Below are 23,304 nucleotides of genomic sequence, written 5' to 3' on the forward strand. Positions count from 1 at the left end.
CCTCTACAAACCTCTACAGACCCTATCAAACCTCTACAAAACTCTACACACCCTATCAAACCTCTACAGACCCTATAAAACCTCTACACACCCTATCAAACCTCTACAGACCCTAACAAACCTCTACAGACCCTATCAAATCTCTACAGACCCTACCAGACCTCTACAGACCCTATAAAACCTCTACAGACCCTATCAAACCTCTACAAACCTTTACAGACCCTATCAAACATCTACAGACCCTATCAAACATCTACAGACCCTGTCAAACGTCTACAGAACCTATCAAACCTCTACCAACCTCTACAGACCCTATCAAACATCTACAGACCCTATCAAACATCTACAGACCCTGTCAAACGTCTACAGAACCTATCAAACGTTTACAGACCCTATAAAACCTCTACAGACCCTATCAAACCTCTACAAACCTCTACAGACCCTATCAAACCTGTATACACCCTATCAAACATCTACACACCCTATCAAACCTCTACAGACCCTATCAAAACTCTACAGACCCTATAAAACCTACACAGACCCTATAAAACCTATACAAGCGTCTACAGACACTATCAAACCTCTACAAACCTCTACAGACCCTATCAAACCTCTACAAACCTCTACAGACCCTATCAAACCTCTACAGACCCTATCAAACCTCTACAGACCCTATCAAACCTCTACAGACCCTATCAAACCTCTACAAACCTCTACAGACCCTATCAAACCTCTACAGACCCTATCAAACCTCTACAAACCTCTACAGACCCTATCAAACCTCTACAGACCCTATCAAACCTCTACAGACCCTATCAAACCTCTACAAACCTCTACAGACCCTATCAAACGTCTACAGACCCTATCAAACCTCTACAAACCTTTACACACCCTATCAAACCTCTACAAACCTCTACAGACCCTATCAAACCTCTACAGACCCTATCAAACCTCTACAAACCTCTACAGACCCTATCAAACATCTACAAACCTCTACAGACCCTATCAAACCTCTACAAACCTCTACAGACCCTATAAAACCTCTACACACCCTATCAAACCTCTACAGACCCTATCAAACCTGTACACACCCTATCAAACCTCTACAGACCCTATAAAACCTCTACAGACCCTATCAAACCTCTACAAACCTTTACAGACCCTATCAAACCTCTACAAACCTCTACAGACCCTATCAAACCTCTACAAACCTCTACAGACCCTATAAAACCTCTACAAAACTCTACAGACCCTATCAAACCTCTACACACCCTATCAAACCTCTACAGACCCTATCAAACCTCTACAAACCTCAACAGACCCTATCAAACCTCTACAGACCCTATCAAACCTCTACAAACCCCTACAGACCCTATAAAACCTCTACAGAACCTATCAAACCTCTACAGACCCTATCAAACCTGTACACACCCTATCAAACCTCTACAGACCCTATAAAACCTCTACAGACCCTATCAAACCTCTACAAACCTCTACAGACCCTATCAAACCTCTACAAACCTCTACAGACCCTATCAAACGTCTACAGACCCTATCAAACATCTACAAACCTTTACACACCCTATCAAACCTCTACAAACCTCTACAGACCCTATCAAACCTCTACAAAACTCTACACACCCTATCAAACCTCTACAGACCCTATAAAACCTCTACACACCCTATCAAACCTCTACAGACCCTAACAAACCTCTACAGACCCTATCAAATCTCTACAGACCCTACCAGACCTCTACAGACCCTATCAAACCTCTACAAACCTTTACAGACCCTATCAAACATCTACAGACCCTATCAAACATCTACAGACCCTGTCAAACGTCTACAGAACCTATCAAACCTCTACCAACCTCTACAGACCCTATCAAACATCTACAGACCCTATCAAACATCTACAGACCCTGTCAAACGTCTACAGAACCTATCAAACGTTTACAGACCCTATAAAACCTCTACAGACCCTATCAAACCTCTACAAACCTCTACAGACCCTATCAAACCTGTATACACCCTATCAAACATCTACACACCCTATCAAACCTCTACAGACCCTATCAAAACTCTACAGACCCTATAAAACCTACACAGACCCTATAAAACCTATACAAGCGTCTACAGACACTATCAAACCTCTACAAACCTCTACAGACCCTATCAAACCTCTACAAACCTCTACAGACCCTATCAAACCTCTACAGACCCTATCAAACCTCTACAAACCTCTACAGACCCTATCAAACCTCTACAGACCCTATCAAACCTCTACAGACCCTATCAAACCTCTACAAACCTTTACAGACCCTATCAAACCTCTACAAACCTCTACAGACCCTATCAAACGTCTACAGACCCTATCAAACCTCTACAAACCTTTACACACCCTATCAAACCTCTACAAACCTCTACAGACCCTATCAAACCTCTACAGACCCTATCAAACCTCTACAAACCTCTACAGACCCTATCAAACATCTACAAACCTCTACAGACCCTATCAAACCTCTACAAAACTCTACACACCCTATCAAACCTCTACAGACCCTATAAAACCTCTACACACCCTATCAAACCTCTACAGGCCCTAACAAACCTCTACAGAACCTATCAAACCTCTACAAACATTTACAGACCCTATCAAACCTCTACAGACCCTATCAAACCTGTACACACCCTACCAGACCTCTACAGACCCTATAAAACCTCTACAGACCCTATCAAACCTCTACAAACCTTTACAGACCCTATCAAACCTCTACAAACCTCTACAGACCCTATCAAACCTCTACAGACTCTATCAAACCTCTACAGACCCTATCAAACCTCTACAGACCCTATCAAACCTCTACCAACCTCTACAGACCCTATCAAACATCTACAGACCCTATCAAACATCTACAGACCCTGTCAAACGTCTACAGAACCTATCAAACGTTTACAGACCCTATAAAACCTCTACAGACCCTATCAAACCTCTACAAACCTCTACAGACCCTATCAAACCTGTATACACCCTATCAAACATCTACACACCCTATCAAACCTCTACAGACCCTATCAAAACTCTACAGACCCTATCAAACCTCTACAGACCCTATAAAACCTATACAAGCGTCTACAGACACTATTAAACCTCTACAAACCTCTACAGACCCTATCAAACCTCTACAAACCTCTACAGACCCTATCAAACCTCTACAGACCCTATCAAACTTCTACAGAGTCTATCAAACCTCTACACACCCTATAAAACCTCTACAGACCCTATAAAACCTCTACAGACCCTATAAAACCTCTACAACCCCCTACAGACCCTATAAAACCTCTATAGACCCTATCAAACTCTACAGACCCTATCAAACATCTACAGACCCTGTCAAACCTGTACACACCCTATCAAACCTCTACAGACCCTATCAAACCTCTACAGACCCTATCAAACCTCTACAAACCTTTACAAACCCTATCAAACCTCTACAAACCTCTACAGACCCTATCAAACCTCTACAGACCCTATCAAACCTCTACAAACCTCTACAGACCCTATCAAACCTCTACAAACCTCTACAGACCCTATCAAACCTCTACAAAACTCTACACACCCTATCAAACCTCTACAGACCCTATAAAACCTCTACACACCCTATCAAACCTCTACAGACCCTAACAAACCTCTACAGACCCTATCAAATCTCTACAGACCCTACCAGACCTCTACAGACCCTATAAAACCTCTACAGACCCTATCAAACCTCTACAAACCTTTACAGACCCTATCAAACATCTACAGACCCTATCAAACATCTACAGACCCTGTCAAACGTCTACAGAACCTATCAAACCTCTACCAACCTCTACAGACCCTATCAAACATCTACAGACCCTATCAAACATCTACAGACCCTGTCAAACGTCTACAGAACCTATCAAACGTTTACAGACCCTATAAAACCTCTACAGACCCTATCAAACCTCTACAAACCTCTACAGACCCTATCAAACCTGTATACACCCTATCAAACATCTACACACCCTATCAAACCTCTACAGACCCTATCAAAACTCTACAGACCCTATAAAACCTACACAGACCCTATAAAACCTATACAAGCGTCTACAGACACTATTAAACCTCTACAAACCTCTACAGACCCTATCAAACCTCTACAAACCTCTACAGACCCTATCAAACCTCTACAGACCCTATCAAACCTCTACAGACCCTATCAAACCTCTACAGACCCTATCAAACCTCTACAAACCTCTACAGACCCTATCAAACCTCTACAGACCCTATCAAACCTCTACAAACCTCTACAGACCCTATCAAACCTCTACAGACCCTATCAAACCTCTACAGACCCTATCAAACCTCTACAAACCTTTACAGACCCTATCAAACCTCTACAAACCTCTACAGACCCTATCAAACGTCTACAGACCCTATCAAACCTCTACAAACCTTTACACACCCTATCAAACCTCTACAAACCTCTACAGACCCTATCAAACCTCTACAGACCCTATCAAACCTCTACAAACCTCTACAGACCCTATCAAACATCTACAAACCTCTACAGACCCTATCAAACCTCTACAAAACTCTACACACCCTATCAAACCTCTACAGACCCTATAAAACCTCTACACACCCTATCAAACCTCTACAGGCCCTAACAAACCTCTACAGAACCTATCAAACCTCTACAAACATTTACAGACCCTATCAAACCTCTACAGACCCTATCAAACCTGTACACACCCTACCAGACCTCTACAGACCCTATAAAACCTCTACAGACCCTATCAAACCTCTACAAACCTTTACAGACCCTATCAAACCTCTACAAACCTCTACAGACCCTATCAAACCTCTACAGACTCTATCAAACCTCTACAGACCCTATCAAACCTCTACAGACCCTATCAAACCTCTACAGACCCTATCAAACCTCTACCAACCTCTACAGACCCTATCAAACATCTACAGACCCTATCAAACATCTACAGACCCTGTCAAACGTCTACAGAACCTATCAAACGTTTACAGACCCTATAAAACCTCTACAGACCCTATCAAACCTCTACAAACCTCTACAGACCCTATCAAACCTGTATACACCCTATCAAACATCTACACACCCTATCAAACCTCTACAGACCCTATCAAAACTCTACAGACCCTATCAAACCTATACAGACCCTATAAAACCTATACAAGCGTCTACAGACACTATTAAACCTCTACAAACCTCTACAGACCCTATCAAACCTCTACAAACCTCTACAGACCCTATCAAACCTCTACAGACCCTATCAAACTTCTACAGAGTCTATCAAACCTCTACACACCCTATAAAACCTCTACAGACCCTATAAAACCTCTACAACCCCCTACAGACCCTATAAAACCTCTATAGACCCTATCAAACTCTACAGACCCTATCAAACATCTACAGACCCTATCAAACCTCTACAGACCCTATCAAACCTCTACAAACCTTTACAAACCCTATCAAACCTCTACAAACCTCTACAGACCCTATCAAACCTCTACAGACCCTATCAAACCTCTACAGACCCTGTCAAACCTTTCAGGCCATGCTCCCCAAACCAGTTGATGGTCCTCTGAGAAAGCACTTTTTATGCAAAATGTTAGGATTTTTTTTTTTCTAAAGAAATCTCTTCACAGTCTCTTTCTTCTGCCTTTTCAAAAAAAAATTTTAAAACTAACAAAGATCAAGTTTTTAATCTGCACTGGGGGAAGGATACAACAGTGGAAAAAACACCAACCCAACCAAACCAGCAGGGAACCAGAAGCTCACGGGAGGACAAAGGAATCAGACTATTACTTTCCTGAAAGAGATAAGAACATTCTCCCTGGATTTTTTCCCCCCTCTCTCCTCCCGTTTTCTCCCCTTCACCCCTTTGAGTTGGTTTGAGGGACTTCGCTCACGAAACCCAGAAATCCAGGAACTTTGGTTAAAGGAAGAAAGACCAAAAGCTTAAGAAGGACAAGACCTACTAAGGACTTGAATAGACGCTATTGCAGTCACAACACCCTTAACAAAACACTCACCAAAACATATTTTAAATTCATACAAGCAACGCATCACATGGAGACAGTACAGAATTCCTTACACACAGGCAATTTTCCAACAGGCATGTCCAGACAGGTCAACAAACTTACACAGCTCATAAAACTATCTTCACCAAGGGATGCAACCACAGAGAAAATCACTCAGAGCACACTCACCTGGATGAACAATAACATGCAAATTCTGCATGAACATTACACACAGGTCATAATCACCCTCATGGAAAACATTCAAAAGTTTAGTGACTTGGAATAGACAGTGGCAGTGAAATGGACCAGAAATAGATTCAAACACAAGTTGAGAGATATCACTTTAGCCTACTGCAAAGAAACCATTAAAAACAAATAAAAACCATCCTTCTGCATACATCAGGCCCGATTTCATATGCCACTGCCCTTCAAAAGTTCAGTTCTCCACAAGCCGAGGTTAACAATTCACCACCTGACCACACCTTAGCCAGAACTACCAAACTTCACCATTTAAAACACAAGAGTTCACCTATACCTCTTATTCCAACAACAGAACTCTCAAAGAGACACAAGCAAGAAATTAAGGTTCATGCCCAAGTCCACCACAGAGGGGTGAATCAGTCAAACCCAAACATAATAAATAAAGTGAACTTACCTGATCTTTTTCATATTGTAACAGCAACCATGTCTGAGGAGAAGAACAATGAGACAAGTGGACCAACTGCAAAACAAAAATGGATAAAGATGATGGGATTTAGTAAAGAGAGAAAATCTCTGACCAAAGACAATCCTGAATCCTCCCCTTCCAAGGCTGCTACAGTGGTAAAACGTACAAATATGTCCTCAGACTCCTCAGACAATGGACTTTTAGACACAATTAGTCTAGAAAATAGATCCTACAGACACATTAATACAGACAGAAAAGCAGTAGATTGGTCCATCTCTATTCGTAAACCCATAGTTTATATAGGGTACTCCAATCTCAGCCGCATTCTCAAAATCAGAGACACGAACATACAAGTTGACAGCATTCCTGGAGCCAATTTCCTTCATATTTCCAAAATTCTCTGAAAACAACATCCACACCCACACACACAAAAGGTAGTACTATCGGTAGGCTCAAACAACAGGGAACAACATCCACATAAAACAGCAATCAAACAATTACAAGTGCCTAGGAGTAGGTGAAGCATTTCTTTTCACCATTGATATTAATGGCTTATATACAAATTGTGACAGCGGGCCAGCAGCCCGCACACTGCAGAAGCACAACACTCCTCGCACAACTGCCGGCATGGTGCGGAATGGACAGTGCCGGTTCAGCACCCCTTTTGTTTTGGACAACCAGAGTGCATGTAGCTGTGAGTCGGAGCAACCAAATTCACCAAGCCTGGCGCCCAATCATTACCGCGGCGTTAATCTACCCTCACAGAGACGATATGGAGATACAAAAGGAGCCAGAGGTCACGCTCAGAAGGTTAAGGTAGGCCCACCTCACGTCCTCACTAATGTGTGCTTTGTTCCTCCTTCCAGACGGAGACATCAGCGCCGACCAGTGAACGCCACCCGTGCACGCGTCCGCCATGTCCTCCCCGTCTCTCGGAAGCACTGCTGCTGCCAGTTCACAGTGCTGGTCCTCGGGACGACACCGACCTCACCACACTGCCCACGCCATGCTCACCTTCACTTCCCCGACACCGCATACTCCAATAAAGAGCACTTTTATCCACATGTTAAGTCTCTGGGTGTCTGTGTTCAACCCATCCGCGGTCTCACGTTGCTACAAAATATATCAACTGAATTAGGGCTGAAAGCAATCAAAAAAGCCTTTAAAAAACATCTGAACCCATCTACACCAGATAAATACATTTTACAATTGCTAGAGATTAGTTTAACCTGAAATGACTTTGAATTTGATTCGCAGATTTATCTGCAGATTCAAGGCACAACAATGGGCAAAAAATTTGTGCCTGCATATGCAAACATATATATGGCAGATTGGGAAACATTCCTTCTTAAAAAATGTGACCTCATACCATTGGTCTATTACAGATACTTGGATGACATCTTCGGAGTTTGGCAGCATGGTGCAAAAGAGTTTGACTGATTTATTAAAATCACAAATACACACCACCCAAATATCACAGTAAAACACAATATCAGTCAACACTCAATCCAATTTCTGGACACAACCATGTTTTTGAGTGGACCAACAGAGGACTCTAGGACACTCAAAACAAAGGTTTATTTCAAAGAAATGGACACACACAGCCTTTTCCTCAAGCCTCTTACACATTTAAAGGGACGATCAAATTACAACTTATACATTTTACCGCTTATGCACAGATGAAAAAGATTTTCATGATGCCACCCACGTTCTGTTCAAAGCCCTCGGATGTAGGGGATACAGTAAAAGATATTTAAGATACTTTAAAGCCACAATGCTTAAACAGATGAAGACCCAATCTCCAAACACCCTGCTGCCAGACTCCAAACTTATTCCCATTAAACATGATTACTAAATAATAGGATCAAAAACAATTTTAAACTCACTCAAGAATATGTACCTGCCTTGCAAAATTTCAAAGTCATCTTGGCCTACAGGTCCGCTCTAGATTCACTTCCACACGACTCCAGCGGCCGTCTCCTTGGGAACAATACTACAAGAAAATAAAATATATTTTAGGGATTCCCACTATCCAGAACCTCAATTTAAATACATTTACAGCATTACATGTGTACTGTCCTCTATATATGTCCTCCGTATACTTTGACAGCAAGCTAAACTCCACCTTCATTAAAATTTCAGACACGGAATGTCATTTTTTAATAAGGATGAGGTAAAACTATGAAATAGAAAGGAAAACAATAAAACAATATGAATTTATGTTCACAATGCATACAAGAAATAAATTCTTCTTTCAACTGTCTATGTAATCTACCAAATGATAGCTTTAACTCTTGCTTTTCTTGCATATTAATCAGAATCAGAATCAGAATTAGCTTTATTCGCCAGGTGTGCGCGCAGACACACAAGGAATTTGTTGTGGTTTTCTTTAAGGTGCTCTTGGTACATACATACATATCTTACATGAGAACAAAAAACATTTAAATAGTAAGACTTAACAATAAAAAAATAAAAATAAAAATAAAAAAATAATAATGTGTATGAATCTGGAACAGAAGATTTATGTACAGATTTGTGCATTATTTACTCTATATACAGCTGTATAAATAAAGAGATATGCATATGTATTTACATAATACTTGAGAAAGAGGTAGTAATTAGAGATGGAGGATGAATTATAGAAATGAATTATAGAATAAAAAAACACAGGTAATGATTCCTGTGTTAGCTGTTTAAGCTGGAGATGGCATGGGGGAAAAAACTGTTTTTATGCCTAGATGATCTAGTGCACAGAGATCTGTAACGTCTGCCTGAAGGGAGGAGTGCAAACAGGTTGTGGCCCGGGTGAGAGGGGTCTGTGATGATGTTAGCTGCCCGCTTCTTCACTCTGGAGTTGTACAAGTCCTGAAGGTTGGGCAGGTGCACACCAATGATCCTTTCTGCTGTCCTAACAGTCCGTTGCAGTCTTCTTATATCTGATTTGCTGGCTGACCCAAACCAGACAGTTATAGAAGAGCACAGAACCGACAATAACAGCTGAGTAAAACTGTGTCATCTGCGCCTGTGGCAGGTTGAACTTTTTCAGTTGATGAAGGAAGAACAACCTCTGCTGGGCCTTTTTCACAATGGAGTCAATGTAAATGTCCCACTTCAGGTCCTAAGAGATGGTGGTGCCCAGGAACTTGAATGACTCCACTGCAGCCACGGTGCTGTCCATGACGGTGAGAAGGGGAAGAACAGGGGGGTTTCTCCTGAAGTCCACTATTAATGACATGAAGTTAAATAGGCAAACAAATGAGAGTAATAATGAAGCAAAAGGAATGCACTGTAGCTCCCATACAATCCAATGAGAAAATTCAGCTGACATGAACAACTATCTGCATAAACTATGAATACTTTAAAAATAATCAAATATTGTGGAAGATATATAAACAATAGTAATGAAACATACCGACAAAGCTACCAAAGGCCAAAGATGAATGCAGATGGATGTTTATTCTCTGCTACATCTGTACACAGTTGGACAGCACGGAAAAACATTAACTTCTTTATTGATCATCTGACCAGTCACATGACAATCTCAACATTATGAAGGACTATCCTTAGAACAGCCAGTAGGGGGAGACAAACCACTAAGCAAACAAACATTTCCTTTTAATTGCTATTAAATTTCTGAGTCTTAACTGTAATTGAACATGTTCACACTGTGACAAAGGCTACACGGGTGAAAGTAAAAACACGTTAATATTAAAGTTAAAACAACACACACATAACATCACTAAATACAAAAAATTCACAGTTAATCATTCATTTTAAAGAACATGGTTTGGATAAATGAACAATCTCAGGGCTGGAAGCCAACCTAACTTGGACGGATAAACAGAGGGGGAAAAGTGAAATGAGATGGATACACAGATTAAAAACATGGATTCCCATGGGATTTAATGAAAGAGGTAAGAAATTGCTCTAAACACAAATCTGCACAAAAACAATCAAGTTTTAAAGATCAGGCCAAGGGGGCAGAATTTATATTCATTACATAAGTTTTAACCCAAAGTTTAAATCATATTTTAGCTCCTTATAAAGCCATGATGGTCAAATAAAGACCAGGCCAGGGTTGTTTCCATTGTCCACACAAGGGCAGAATCCAGATTCATTATAGCACACAAGTTTAAATCAAAAGTCTACACCACATTTTAATTCTCATGACCATAGAAAAATATTAACATGTAGGTGTTAAAATGTCTCTGGATTATCAAAATGAGAGTAAGGTTTCAGGGGAGCCATAAAACAACAAAACCTGTGCGTTTGGATAAATAGACACCGGTGTTTGACAACAGGAGGCTGGACAAGGGACCAAGGGAGAACATTTTTCTATTTTTTGGATTTTAGATGATAGAGAATGACACAAATTTAGAGTGATAAAAATAAGATTGAACACAAAACATTAAATAGGAGAGTGACTTAAGCACTTACCTTTTACAGAGTGGAAGACAATCAAGCACTTACTTGTTTAATGTAATTGCACTAAAAGTGAAAATAGCACTTACCTTCAAGCACTTTGACTCCAAATCCCTAGTCCATTCTTCTTGATTGAACCTACTGAAGAGAACCATAGCACTTACGTAGTTATTTGCATATGAATTTACAGTGGTCCCTAATCACCAAACCCAACATCTAATCCCTAACCATATCCAATACCTAACCTCTAACCCAAATTAGGAATTGTCCTAACCCCTACCCCAAACCCCTTACCCTAACCCTAACATGTAACTGGACCCAAAACATAACCCTTTAGTTTAACCTCTAACCCAAACCCCAACTCCTAACCCTATCCTAAACCCCTGACCTTAACCCTAACCCACCTAACCCCTTACCTTAAGATCTAAACTGAATTCTTACCCCAAACTCCAACTCCTAACCCTTATCCCTATCCCTGACCTATAACCCTAACCCTACCCAAAAATCTACCCCCTTAACTCCTAACCCCTACCCTAAACCCTTGACCCTAATCCTAACCACTCACCCTAATCTGACCTCCTAACCAACCCCCAACTCCCAACCCCTATCCTAAACTCTGGACCCTAATCCTAACCACTTACCCTAACCCAGGACCCCAACCTCTAACCCTAAAACCTTGGACAAAAATCGTAATCTCTGATTGCACCTCTAACTCTAAGCATTGATCCTTGATCTGGAAATACATTTATGGACACCTGGCCCCCAAGTTAGACCACAGGAAGTACAAATTAATATAATGAAATGAAAAAAATAAAATGAATTTGTGTATTCAAATATTGTAAATAAAATTGTGACCAATAAAATTTGAATTTTAATTTGATTAGTGCAACTTTGTTAGGATAGGCTTCCTCCAACCTGGAACTATATACTCCAGTCCACGTGGTGGCGGTAACGTGCCCAATAGCAGCTACGCCAACTGTCAGAAAACACTGAAGAAGAAAAAAGCCGCCGCAGTTCTCTCCTGAACAGTTGAGTTATTAGATCGAAATAAAGATCTCCACATTTAATTATTTCTGACAGTTTTACAGTTACACTTAGATTAGATGGAGCTTAAAAATAAAAGCTGGTTATTTTGTCTGGGTTTAAGGGATTAAAACTCCGTTCTGTTTTAAAACCTGAGGTAAGTTAAACCGAAGCTGTGTGGCCGAATCCCAAATTGAGCTCTAATTTCCGGTTTAAGTGCACTACATTAGGTATGCAATAATGACGCTCTGCTCCCTGCGTAGTGCACTATTTCACTAATGAGGACAGATTTGTAATTCTGTTTTAGCGGCAGCTAACCTATTTGTATGTTATATAATGATAATAATAATAATATCAATTATTATTGTTAAGTAGTATATTAGTATAAACTTAGCTAATAATAACATAACATTCTTTATATTCTGAAATGGTTTTAATTTATAAACTGCAAAGCAAACTACTGTTGAGTTTTGAAGGTGTAAAACAGCTTTAAACATTTCTCTGATTTCCTTTTATTTTTATAGAGATGTTATAATGAGTGCAGCAGGAGAGAGACAGCACTGCTGCAGAAAGTCTCGGGCTCCTGATCCTGCTCACTCACAGGTGAAGTTTGGTGATAATTTGTGTCAGTACATGATGTTAAAGTTTAACCAGTCTTTAATATTTTACTGCCTTGTTTCCCTAAAGCTGTTCTGCTAATCATGCATAATCTCAAGATTTATAAACAGTGTTGATTTTTTTTTTCTTTTCTTTTTTTGCTGAATAAGTGTTCTGATCTTTAGCTGTGTGAGGATGTGAAAACAGAGTCTTTAGATGGAGGGATAGAAGTCTGTGTGAAGAAAGAGGAGATGCTGGAGCTGAACATCTACAACCATGGACACGACTTCAACAACATACCTGAAGTTATGTCCATTAAAGAGGAAGCAGCTGACACTGAAGACTACCTCTGTAAGACACCAGGCCGCTCTGGAGCTCAGTACCACTCCCACACATTATTCTACACTACACACTATCTGCTGCAGTCATTTGGGCCGAGCCTCTGCCTCTGTATATTTAATCATCAGTTTGGTTATTGATCAGAGTCAGAAAAACTAAATAATACTCAATTTTAATTTTAATTTTTAATACATTTTAGATATTATAATTTTAGTTTAGCCCCGCCCAATCACTTTACAGCAGGTTAGTTTTTTGATTTTTATGTGCTTTTTATTTATTTATTTTTAATAAACGAGTATTTTGTAATTCTTTAACAACAGACATGTCTTTAAATAATGAAAGTGTGGGGTTTATGTGCTGTATGTTGCTATTTAATATTTTCTTTTAGTACGTATTCTATTATTTTTTTATTATATTGAGAATTTTGTGAAAGTTGTTTTGTTTGATATTTTCCTATCCAGTAATAAAAGTGTAAAAACCAGCTGTGATACTGTACTGATGCTCAGATATACAGATATCTACAATCAAGTCAGTGGATGAACAGTAGATCTCTTTCACTACAGTTTATTATGGTGTGCAGTATAATATGGACATTGAGTGGACTGCAGACCCATCTGTTATCAGATGACATTCATAATTTGGCATGTGTGATTGCACAATTTAAAAAAAAAAAAAAAGATTAGGCATCTGGTGTTTAACTCCTCTTGTGTTTTAATAGTATTTAATTGCTAAATTATTTTGGTCATCATTTCTTCCTGTTGTGTTCCTGCTCACCATCCAGACTGTGAGGTTTGCAAATCCTTCTTCTTCAACAAGTGTGAGGTTCATGGTCCAGCGCTCTTCATCCCTGATACTCCTGTTCCCTTGGGGGTTGCTGACCGAGCCAGACAAACCCTTCCTCCTAGACTAGAGATTCGGAAGTCTAGTATTCCTGACGCAGGTCTGGGAGTGTTTAATATGGGGGAGACTGTTCCAATTGGTGCACACTTCGGACCGTACCAGGGAGAGCTGGTAGAACGAGAGGAAGCCATGAACAGCAGCTACTCTTGGGTGGTGAGTTATTATAAATTTAATATAAATATTAAAAGGTAATTTCTCTGTTTTTGGGTATAATGCAGTACGCTACTGAAGATGAAGGGGGTTAGGGTTTTTTTTTTTTGCTACTATTTTCTCTCATCAGTTCACTGTTAATAATGCATCTTGCTCTCCATTTTCCGCTTAATCAAGGTTGACATTAGTGACTCTAATCTCTTATACATAAATTCACACAAATTCAGGTGGGAAATGTAGGATATGATTTATAGATATATATATTTTCATGAATGCTTGGATGAGATAAACTTCCTTCTTTTAAATACATATAAAACAGAAATACTGATGTTGGGTACCAAGTCTGCCTGCAGTAAGGTTACTGATTTCACTACAGAACTTAATGGCTAATCTGAGAGTAACAGGAGCTGTTGGTTTATCATTTGATTTCTTTATAAATAACATCTTTAAAACCAGTCTGTGCTTTTAGAATCTTTAGATTGAACTATTCCCAACCCTATGTTTGACATTTAATGCTATTTAATGCTATGTTTGTCTCTGGTGTATCTCAGGTACGCTACGTCTCCAGTTTTAGACTAATCAGTAATGAGGTAGGACTGCTTAGACTGAACATAGAAAAACTGATGGTTTATTTAAATAGGAAAGGCTCTGGGATGTGAAATAAAAGTTGCTTCTGGTAACAGTTACATTTTCTCCACACGGTTTCTTCACACTTCACCATTTAGGTCAGTGGTGTCATACTCAAATTCTGCAGCATTTTTCTGAGTGCCATAAACCAAGTCTGTTCATTTTTAACATATTAAAATCCTTAACATATTATCTATTCTATTGATTAGATAGATTCGATTAGAATAGATAACAGCACCAACAACTAACTAACTGTCTGTCTTTTGGGCTAGGGTTAGGGTTATATTTGCAAAGGCCATCATACTTGTTCCTATATAGCTCGTTTAATTTGCATGCATATACTGATTTAATGGGTATAATGTAAATGTGTAATTTTTTGCAGATATACAGGAGCAGGCAGAGTGAAGAATATATAGATGCCAAGAGAGAGATGTATTCTAACTGGATGAGGTGAGGAATGTACTGGTATATGTGGGTTTTTATCTAGTCACTGATTTTAAATTTTTTTTATTTGTTGGAAGAACTTTTTCCTGTCAATGATCTCTCTTTTCCCCCTCTTTTTTCTCTTTCTGCTGCCTTGCCTCATTCTCTTAGGTATGTGAATTGTGCTTATAATGATGAAGAGCAGAATCTTGTGGCGTTTCAGTATCGAGGGGGGATTCTATACCGTTGTCGTCGACCCATCAACCCAGGACAGGAGCTGTTGATGTGGTATGATGAGGAATACCCCAAAGATCAGGGCCCTGCATTTGAGCACCTCTGGAACAAAAAGTGTTCTGCAAATGGTAAAGAGCTTGATTTTATGATTTAAATATTTGGATGTAAATATTTAAAATAAAATTTTATGATTTAAATATTTGGTTTTAAAATACAATATGATTTAAAACCTAAAATGGTTGTTTCAAAATCAAGCCAGTGCCATTTTCCTCTTTTCCACCACCAGCTTGACCAGGATAAAGCGCTTACTGAAGATGAATACATAAATGAGCAACTTACAGTGGTTTAAATGAGTAATAATAATAATAATAATCTAAAATAATTTTACTGCTCCTTTATATTTGAAATGTTCCTAGGGGTAGTTTTATTTAGTTTTATTTATAAAAGCCTAACTAAAAAAACCTAACTATAGTTTTATTTAGTTGCATTTCACTGATTTTTTTTCTTTCACTGTTCCAGAAGTAAAAAGCACTCTGTTGCAAGTTGTCTCCTGCTCCTTGTGTACACTTTCCTATACATCTCAAATTTACCTCGACAAACACATGCGAAGATGCCACTACGAGGATTATGTGAGACTTCATAAATTGAGAGAGATAAAATATGAGACTCAGATGCCCACAAAATGCTCCATTAATCAGCAAACATTTAGTACTCTCAGTTCCAACAGCTCTCACAAAGAAATGCAGAAGGAATTTCACCACTGCTCAGATTGTGGAAAGAGTTTTACGCATCCGAGTTCTCTACAGCGACACCAGCGTATTCACACAGGAGAGAAGCCGTATTACTGCTCACAGTGTGGAAAGAGTTTTACTGAACAGAGTGCTCTACAACTACACCAGCGCATTCACACAGGAGAAAAGCCTTATCACTGCTCAGAGTGTGGGAAGAGTTTTATTCACCCAAGTAATCTCCGAAAACATCAGCGTATTCACACAGGAGAGAAGCCATATTACTGCGCACAGTGTGGGAAGAGTTTTACGCAGCAGAGTAATCTTCAACAACACCAACATATTCACACAGGAGAGAAGCCATATCACTGCTCACATTGTGGGAAGAGTTTTAATCGCCAGAGTCATCTCAAACTACACCAGAGCATTCACACAGGAGAGAAGCCATATCAATGCTCACTATGTGGGAAGAGTTATAATCACCAGAATAGTCTTCGAAAACACCAGTACATTCACACAGGAGAGAAGCCGTATGACTGTTCACATTGTGGAAAGAGTTTTGATAGACAGGTTGATCTCCAGAAACATCAGTGCATTGACACTGCCATAAAGACATATCACTGCTCATAGTAGTTCACCTTCTCTGCCCATTTGCATTAGAAGTCAATTGTATACTGCCTAAACTGGTACACTGTGGCCAAAATTATGTGGACATCTGACCATCACATATGTGGGCCTTCTTAACTGTTGCCATAAAGTTGGAAGCACACTGGAACTAGGGGCCCTTCACTGGAACTAGTCACCTGTACCAGCATGACAGCATGCACCATGTGCACAAAACGAGGTCCATGAAGACGTGGTTTGCCAAGGAACTCGAGTGTCCTGCACAGAGCCCTGACCTCAACCCCACTGAACACCTCTGGGATGAACTGGAACATGGACAGTGCACCAGGCCTCTTCATCCTACATAAGCCCTCCTCACTTGGAAGAAAGGCTGTTTGTTGCGAGTTATTTCATTTATTCCTTAGGCATTAATCGATTATTTGCATAATTTTTTCTTAATATTTCATTAATATTTAATTTTCTTCTTGCAATGGTTATGCAGGCACATTGAGTTTGATAACCTTGTCAAGTTAATATGTAAACGTGTACTTTGCCAGTAAAACACAATGCTGAGCAGGCTATTCACATATGCATGAGTCTAATTTTTTTTATTCTTCTCATGGCACGGCATTTCCCATTTACATCTAATTCTACAGAAAAGGTTTTAGCTCATCAGCTAAGCTCATACTTGCATAAGAATCACATTCATAAAATTAGTCAGGATTTTAGGCCACATCCCAGTAAAGAGACAGCACTGATTAAAGTAGTAAATGACCAAATGCTGGCCTCAGGTCAGGGTTGTGTCTCTTTGCTTGTGTTGCTTGATCTTAGTGCAGCTTTTGATAACAAATTTCAATCCCATTTAATTTTATTTTTTGTAGTACTTTTAATATGCAGCATTGTTAGAAAGCAGCTTTACAGAAGTCCATATGCAGATTTGTAGATCCCTAATGGACAAGCCAGAAGCAACAGTGGTGAGGAAAAACTCCCTGAGACAACATGAGGAAGAAACCTTGAGGGGGGGGGCGACAGATTATTAAATATGCTCTTGTCCTATTGTGGTTTAAAGGGTGTACAGTATGAGCAGAATGCAAGCAGGGTCACCGGCAGGACTAGTTATGACAGCATAACTAAAAAGGAGAGCCAGAAAGTAATGCAGATATGAAGGCACCCCACCACTCCACTGTCCACAAACCTGAGTGAGTGTGTGGTGGTGGGGACAGTATCCAAACATCCCAGTTTACCAAAATTCTGTATGCCCATGCCTTTACCCAAGAGAAAATTATTCTATTAAATTATTTAACAAAAGGCTTGACTAAACAAATACAAATACATTTTCAGCCTAGACATAAAGATTGAAACTGTGTCTGAGTCCTGAGCACTAATTGGTACAGTGTTCCATAACTGGGGTGCTTTGCAGGAAAAGCTATGTCCCTGCTGTAGCCTTCATTATACTAGATGCCAATAAAGAGCCTGCACCTTTTGATCAAAGCAGGCGTAGCAGATCCCTGTGTCGTAGGGAGCTGTGCTGTAGGGCGCTGTGCCGTAGGGCGCTGTGTCGTAGGGAGCTGTGCTGTAGGGCGCTGTGTCGTAGGGAGCTGTGCTGTAGGGCGCTGTGTCGTAGGGCGCTGTGTCGTAGGGAGCTGTGCCGTAGGGCGCTGTGCCGTAGGGCGCTGTGTCGTAGGGAGCTGTGCTGTAGGGCGCTGTGCCGTAGGGCGCTGTGTCGTAGGGAGCTGTGCTGTAGGGCGCTGTGTCGTAGGGAGCTGTGCTGTAGGGCGCTGTGTCGTAGGGCGCTGTGCCGTAGGGCGCTGTGTCGTAGGGAGCTGTGCTGTAGGGCGCTGTGTCGTAGGGCGCTGTGCTGTAGGGCGCTGTGTCGTAGGGCGCTGTGCGAATTGGGGTGGAGCCGCAGACACTTGCTGGCCGCGCGCACCGCGCTAAGGAAGCAGCGCTACACTGAGACCCGGATGATGAGGGAACCCGGCCGCTCCCGAGGCGCGTGCCACCGGGCAGGGGCAGGTAAGAGGACGAGCTCTAACCGGTGGCTTTTGGGTCAGAATGTGTGTGAGTGTGTGTGTGTGTGTGTGCAGCGGGATTGTGACATGGCGGTGCAGAGAAACATGTCCGGTTAGACGAGCGGGGGGTGAAGTGCGATTCACCCTGCAATCTGCTCAGCTTGGTGCTGAATTATTATTATTATTCTGATCTCAGTGTTTTAGTTTCTGACTGAATGTGAGTGTCAGCGCCATGTTTCAGTTTCAGTGAATGTAAACGGATTAATAATCATACAGTAGCGATTAGACGTGTAGTAATCAGACTCGCTGTTTCTGTGGTTTCAGTGTTTAAGACTCTGAAGCGGGATGAACTAAAAACATTTCCACACCTGCAGACTCCAATTTAATACTGCTGTGCTCATTATATACCTCATAAACAGTTTCACTGTGGGCTACAAGCTCCGTGTGTGTGTGTGTGTGTGTGTGTGAGAGAGAGAGAGAGAATCTGACATATGCACTAAACTTCTGTGGTTCTGTGGTACTTATTTCAAAGTTTGAATTAAAGACCCCATGTGTAATTTTAAAACAATATAAATATCTTCAGGACACTATTTATTATTATTTATTTTATTTTATTTTTACATTTTTAAAATTTAACCTTTTTTTATTTGCTAAGAAACCACTATTCTATTCAATTATTTTTTTTATTTATATGGTACTTTTAACAATGGACACAGTCACAAAGCAGCTTTACAGAAATCCAATGAAACCTTGAGAGGAACCAAACTCAAAAGGGACCCCGTCATCTGAGAGACACCGGATAGTGTGATTGAGTTGTTATCACTAGAAATTATCAAGGAACATCCCTATACCTTCACCCTCATTAATCTATGAATATACATAAATATGCAAATTAGAAACACCCCATGTACTACTGTCATCCATAAGAGCCTGATATCACTAACATTACCTGCCCTGGCTAGCCGGTTTGCTAACTGGCTAGTGACACGAGTGGGATTTCAGTATCAGGATTATGATTTACATCCTCATTTATTTAGCAGTCAAACCTGTCAGAATACAATGTTACCATGACAACCATTATCTGTACATCACTAACACTAGCTGAGTTTGCTAGCTAGTTTAGCATGCTGGTTCTGTGTCCTAAAGTTTTCAGTTACTTATTATTCTCCAGTAATTTGCATGACTTGATGAAGCAGCCATTTAAGAGGAGCTGCATTTTGAGTTCAGTTCGGCTTTAACTTACTGACTTATGTTGTAACGTTGTAACATCATGTTTACACTTTCATCTAATTCGCACAAAGCCATGGTTTACCTACAGTAACAACCTGTTCTGTCAGTTACATGCTTGTGTGTGTGTGTGTGTGTGTGTGTGTGTGTGTGTGTGTGTGTGTGTGTGTCACCACACCCACATATCATAGCACAGTAGTAATGGTGTGTGGAGAAAATGTTCACATTCATCATGGCTTACTCTCTCACATTCTCTGACTTTCTCTGTTTCATTACATCACATATGTAATAAATTGCTTGTTCAGTACACTCACTTCTCTTTTCTCCTCCTCTTCTTTTCTCTCTCTCCATCTCGCTCCTCAGTATCTGGGTGAAAGTTCATCTCCAGTCCCCAAATCCCTCAGATTTAACAGCAGATTTATGTCCTGCTCTGTGCGTGTATGTGTGTGTGTGTGTACTACGATTGTCAAAGTTAGTTATAGTGTATGATTGGACAGTTACCTCACAGTCAATTTATCCATAGTGGACCCCTTCATTTTTTTACTCCAGCGGTTCTCATCACTTTAGTTTTTGGCTGAAACACTCCGTCTCTCTGGACCCATCCTAAATCACAATACAGCACCTCATACTCTTGGCGCAGGGATGTGACTGCACCGAAACACTGTCTGTGTTTAATCTGTTCCTGCTGTAAACACATTACACTGCTGCATCGTGATAGATGCACACACAATGGTCTACACATCTAGTGTAGCTGTCTGGCTAAAATGGGAAAATGCATCATACCAACAGGCTAATCCAGTTTCTCATCACAGCAGCTGGTATCCAGTAAAATATGATTAAACAAAGGAATGCATTCATAAAAATAAAAAAATTATTTTAATTAGTATAATAAATGTTACTACCTAATAGGGCATACATAGTTTCTGTTAGCCCTATTTTTCCTATAGAAATTTCAGAGCCTGTAGATTATTGGTGTTAGTCAAAAGAATATGTTAAATAAGTTTTTAAAAAAATTATAGACTTCGACTTGATTGCATTTTTCTGTAAAGCTGCTTTGTGTGCTTTGTGTCCATTGTTAAAAGCACTATACAAATAAAATTGAATTGAGTTGAGTTGATTACGGCCCTTCAGAGCCTCACAAAATGCAGATGTGGCCCAGGCAGAATTTTAATTTGACACTGCTGTGATATAGCAACCAACAAAATTCAGGTGAAAAACAAATAGAAATGTTTTAGGAAAAATATGTTTTAGGACTGGGCCCATTTAAAATTGGGAATAAACAAAGTTTTAGAATTTTGAAATATTTAAAACAAAGAAAGTAAATGTTCAATATATTGAATATTTAATATTAAAGATTCTGCACTATTTCTAGATATTTAAATGTAAGCAAATGTGTGATATTGAGCAGGTTTGTAACTGCTTTGTACAAAAGGTCAGATTTTCCTCATGTCTGATCTCTTCTGCTGAAGCGTGAGATCAGACGACACTCTGATGGATTTGATCTAAAATGGATCATCAGGTTTTACACAAACTTGTGGAGTCCATGCCAGCTCGAGTCACACTGTCATTAAAGCAAAAAGGAGTTGAACCAAATACTTAGGAACTCTGAAATTCATGTAAATATTTAAAAGATTCTACTTTTCGCTTAAGTTGTTGTCAGTAATATGTAATGAACATTGTTGTATTAAATTAGAAAAGAATGCAAAATAGAGGCATGTTCACTAGTGCTCTCAGACCTTTGGACCCCGCTGTATCTTTTAGAATTATGTCCAAAAAGTTCTACCTTGGTCTCAGCAGACCATAACACATTTTGCCACATGGTTTGGGGTGATTTAGGTGAGCAAAGAAGCTTCTGTCTAGCCACCCTACCCCAGAGCCCAGACATGTGAAGAATATGAGAGATTGATGTCACATGCAGAGAGTAATCAGTACTTGCCAGATATTCCTTCAACATTCTTTTAGTCAGTCCTGGAGGGACGTCCTGTTCACGGTGATGTCGCTGTGGTGCTTCATTTTCTTCACTTGAGTTCCATGGTACATCTAATGATTTGCAAATTCTTTTATACCCCTCTCCTTAACTTTCCACAGTGAGATCCCATACATGCTTTGTAAGCTCTTTGGCTTCAGCAGTCAGATGAAACCAAGAAGAAACTCCTACACAAACAGCTGATCTTTATTTGCAGTTAATCAGAATCACTTCAGTGATGACAGCTGTAGGATAATTACTTTTGAACATGAGATTGAATGTGATTGGTTCATTCTGAGCACAGTCACATGACACTTACATGAAAGGGTGTGCATACTTATGCAGCCAGGTTATTGTAGGTTTATTTTCTTTTTCTTTCCTAAAATGTTTCTATTTATTTTTCACTTGATTGTTGTTGGCTGCTATTTCACATTAAAAGTGGAAAAAGTCTGACGTGATTTATCTTTTCTTTTTTTACATCACAAAAACCTGTGCTTTTAACAGGGGTGTGTAAACTTTTTAAATCAAATGTAAGTCAGTGCAAGGAATATTCCTTTGTTTTTTAGTCACTTACATTACACATGCGTGTGTTACTGGCAATAAAATGTTCAGATGTTACAGTAGTCCTATATCATAAATCTGGAATTTAAAATGTAGGTTGCTCAAGGCAGAAAGTCCTGCTCCAAAGTTTTATTTGCATAAAAAGTCTGGAACCTCCTGTACTACAGCAAGAAAAACACAATCAGTAATGAGTTATGTGATTAGTTTTAAATTGCAGAAGTATATTTAAAGCGCACGTGATATTTGATGAATCCGGATTAATATCACAGAAATATTAATAAACATAGTAATACGCACGCAATATTAATACAGAGTCCTAAAAGTCTCCATACAGAGAATACATTAACTTTATATATATATTATATATATAACTTTATATAGGCACTGAAATTATTCTCATGGATCAGAAACATGGTGAACACAACACACACCACACTGGGAGTGAAAGCTGGGAGAAACGACTTTACAAAGAAACACCAATGATGTAGAGGATGCTTTGTAAATAAAGTTGCATTTTCCTAAAAAGTGTTAATGTATGGAGACTTTTGGGACACGCTGTACTATAACAGCCTGAACACAGTGTTTGTTCCTGCGGTTTTTCTCTGAAAAACAAGAGACTTCCGGTTACAGCACGGTGTGCACTGTGTGTTGTCCACGCCTCATCGTGCACTCTGTCCGCTCTGCGATTGGCTGAGCTCTCCGAGGAGCAGCGCTCTGATTGGACGGAGCCGCATCAACAT

General features: G+C 39.9%; 1 protein-coding gene across 4 annotated transcripts; it reads left to right on the forward strand.

Moving 5' to 3' along the window:
• The first annotated feature begins 10,415 nt into the window (after positions 1-10,415).
• On the forward strand, positions 10,416-17,387 carry LOC113545893 (histone-lysine N-methyltransferase PRDM9). 4 transcript variants are annotated; one of them, XM_034299104.2, is made up of 7 exons: positions 10,416-10,666; positions 12,722-12,800; positions 12,980-13,145; positions 13,915-14,186; positions 15,193-15,260; positions 15,405-15,595; positions 15,987-17,387. In XM_034299104.2, the coding sequence occupies exons 2-7, from the start codon at positions 12,732-12,734 to the stop codon at positions 16,823-16,825; spliced, it is 1,605 nt and encodes a 534-aa protein (XP_034154995.2). In that variant the 5' UTR covers positions 10,416-10,666; positions 12,722-12,731; the 3' UTR covers positions 16,826-17,387. The 4 variants fall into 4 exon arrangements, with proteins under 4 accessions (XP_034154995.2, XP_026801346.2, XP_026801345.2 ...); XM_026945545.3 differs by lacking the exon at positions 10,416-10,666 and adding an exon at positions 12,143-12,354 and having other exon boundaries at positions 12,965-13,145; XM_026945544.3 differs by lacking the exon at positions 10,416-10,666 and adding an exon at positions 12,143-12,354.
• The last annotated feature ends 5,917 nt before the right edge of the window (positions 17,388-23,304 follow it).

This window comes from Pangasianodon hypophthalmus, chromosome 2 (genome assembly GCF_027358585.1).
Source record: "Pangasianodon hypophthalmus isolate fPanHyp1 chromosome 2, fPanHyp1.pri, whole genome shotgun sequence".
NCBI lineage: Eukaryota > Metazoa > Chordata > Actinopteri > Siluriformes > Pangasiidae > Pangasianodon > Pangasianodon hypophthalmus.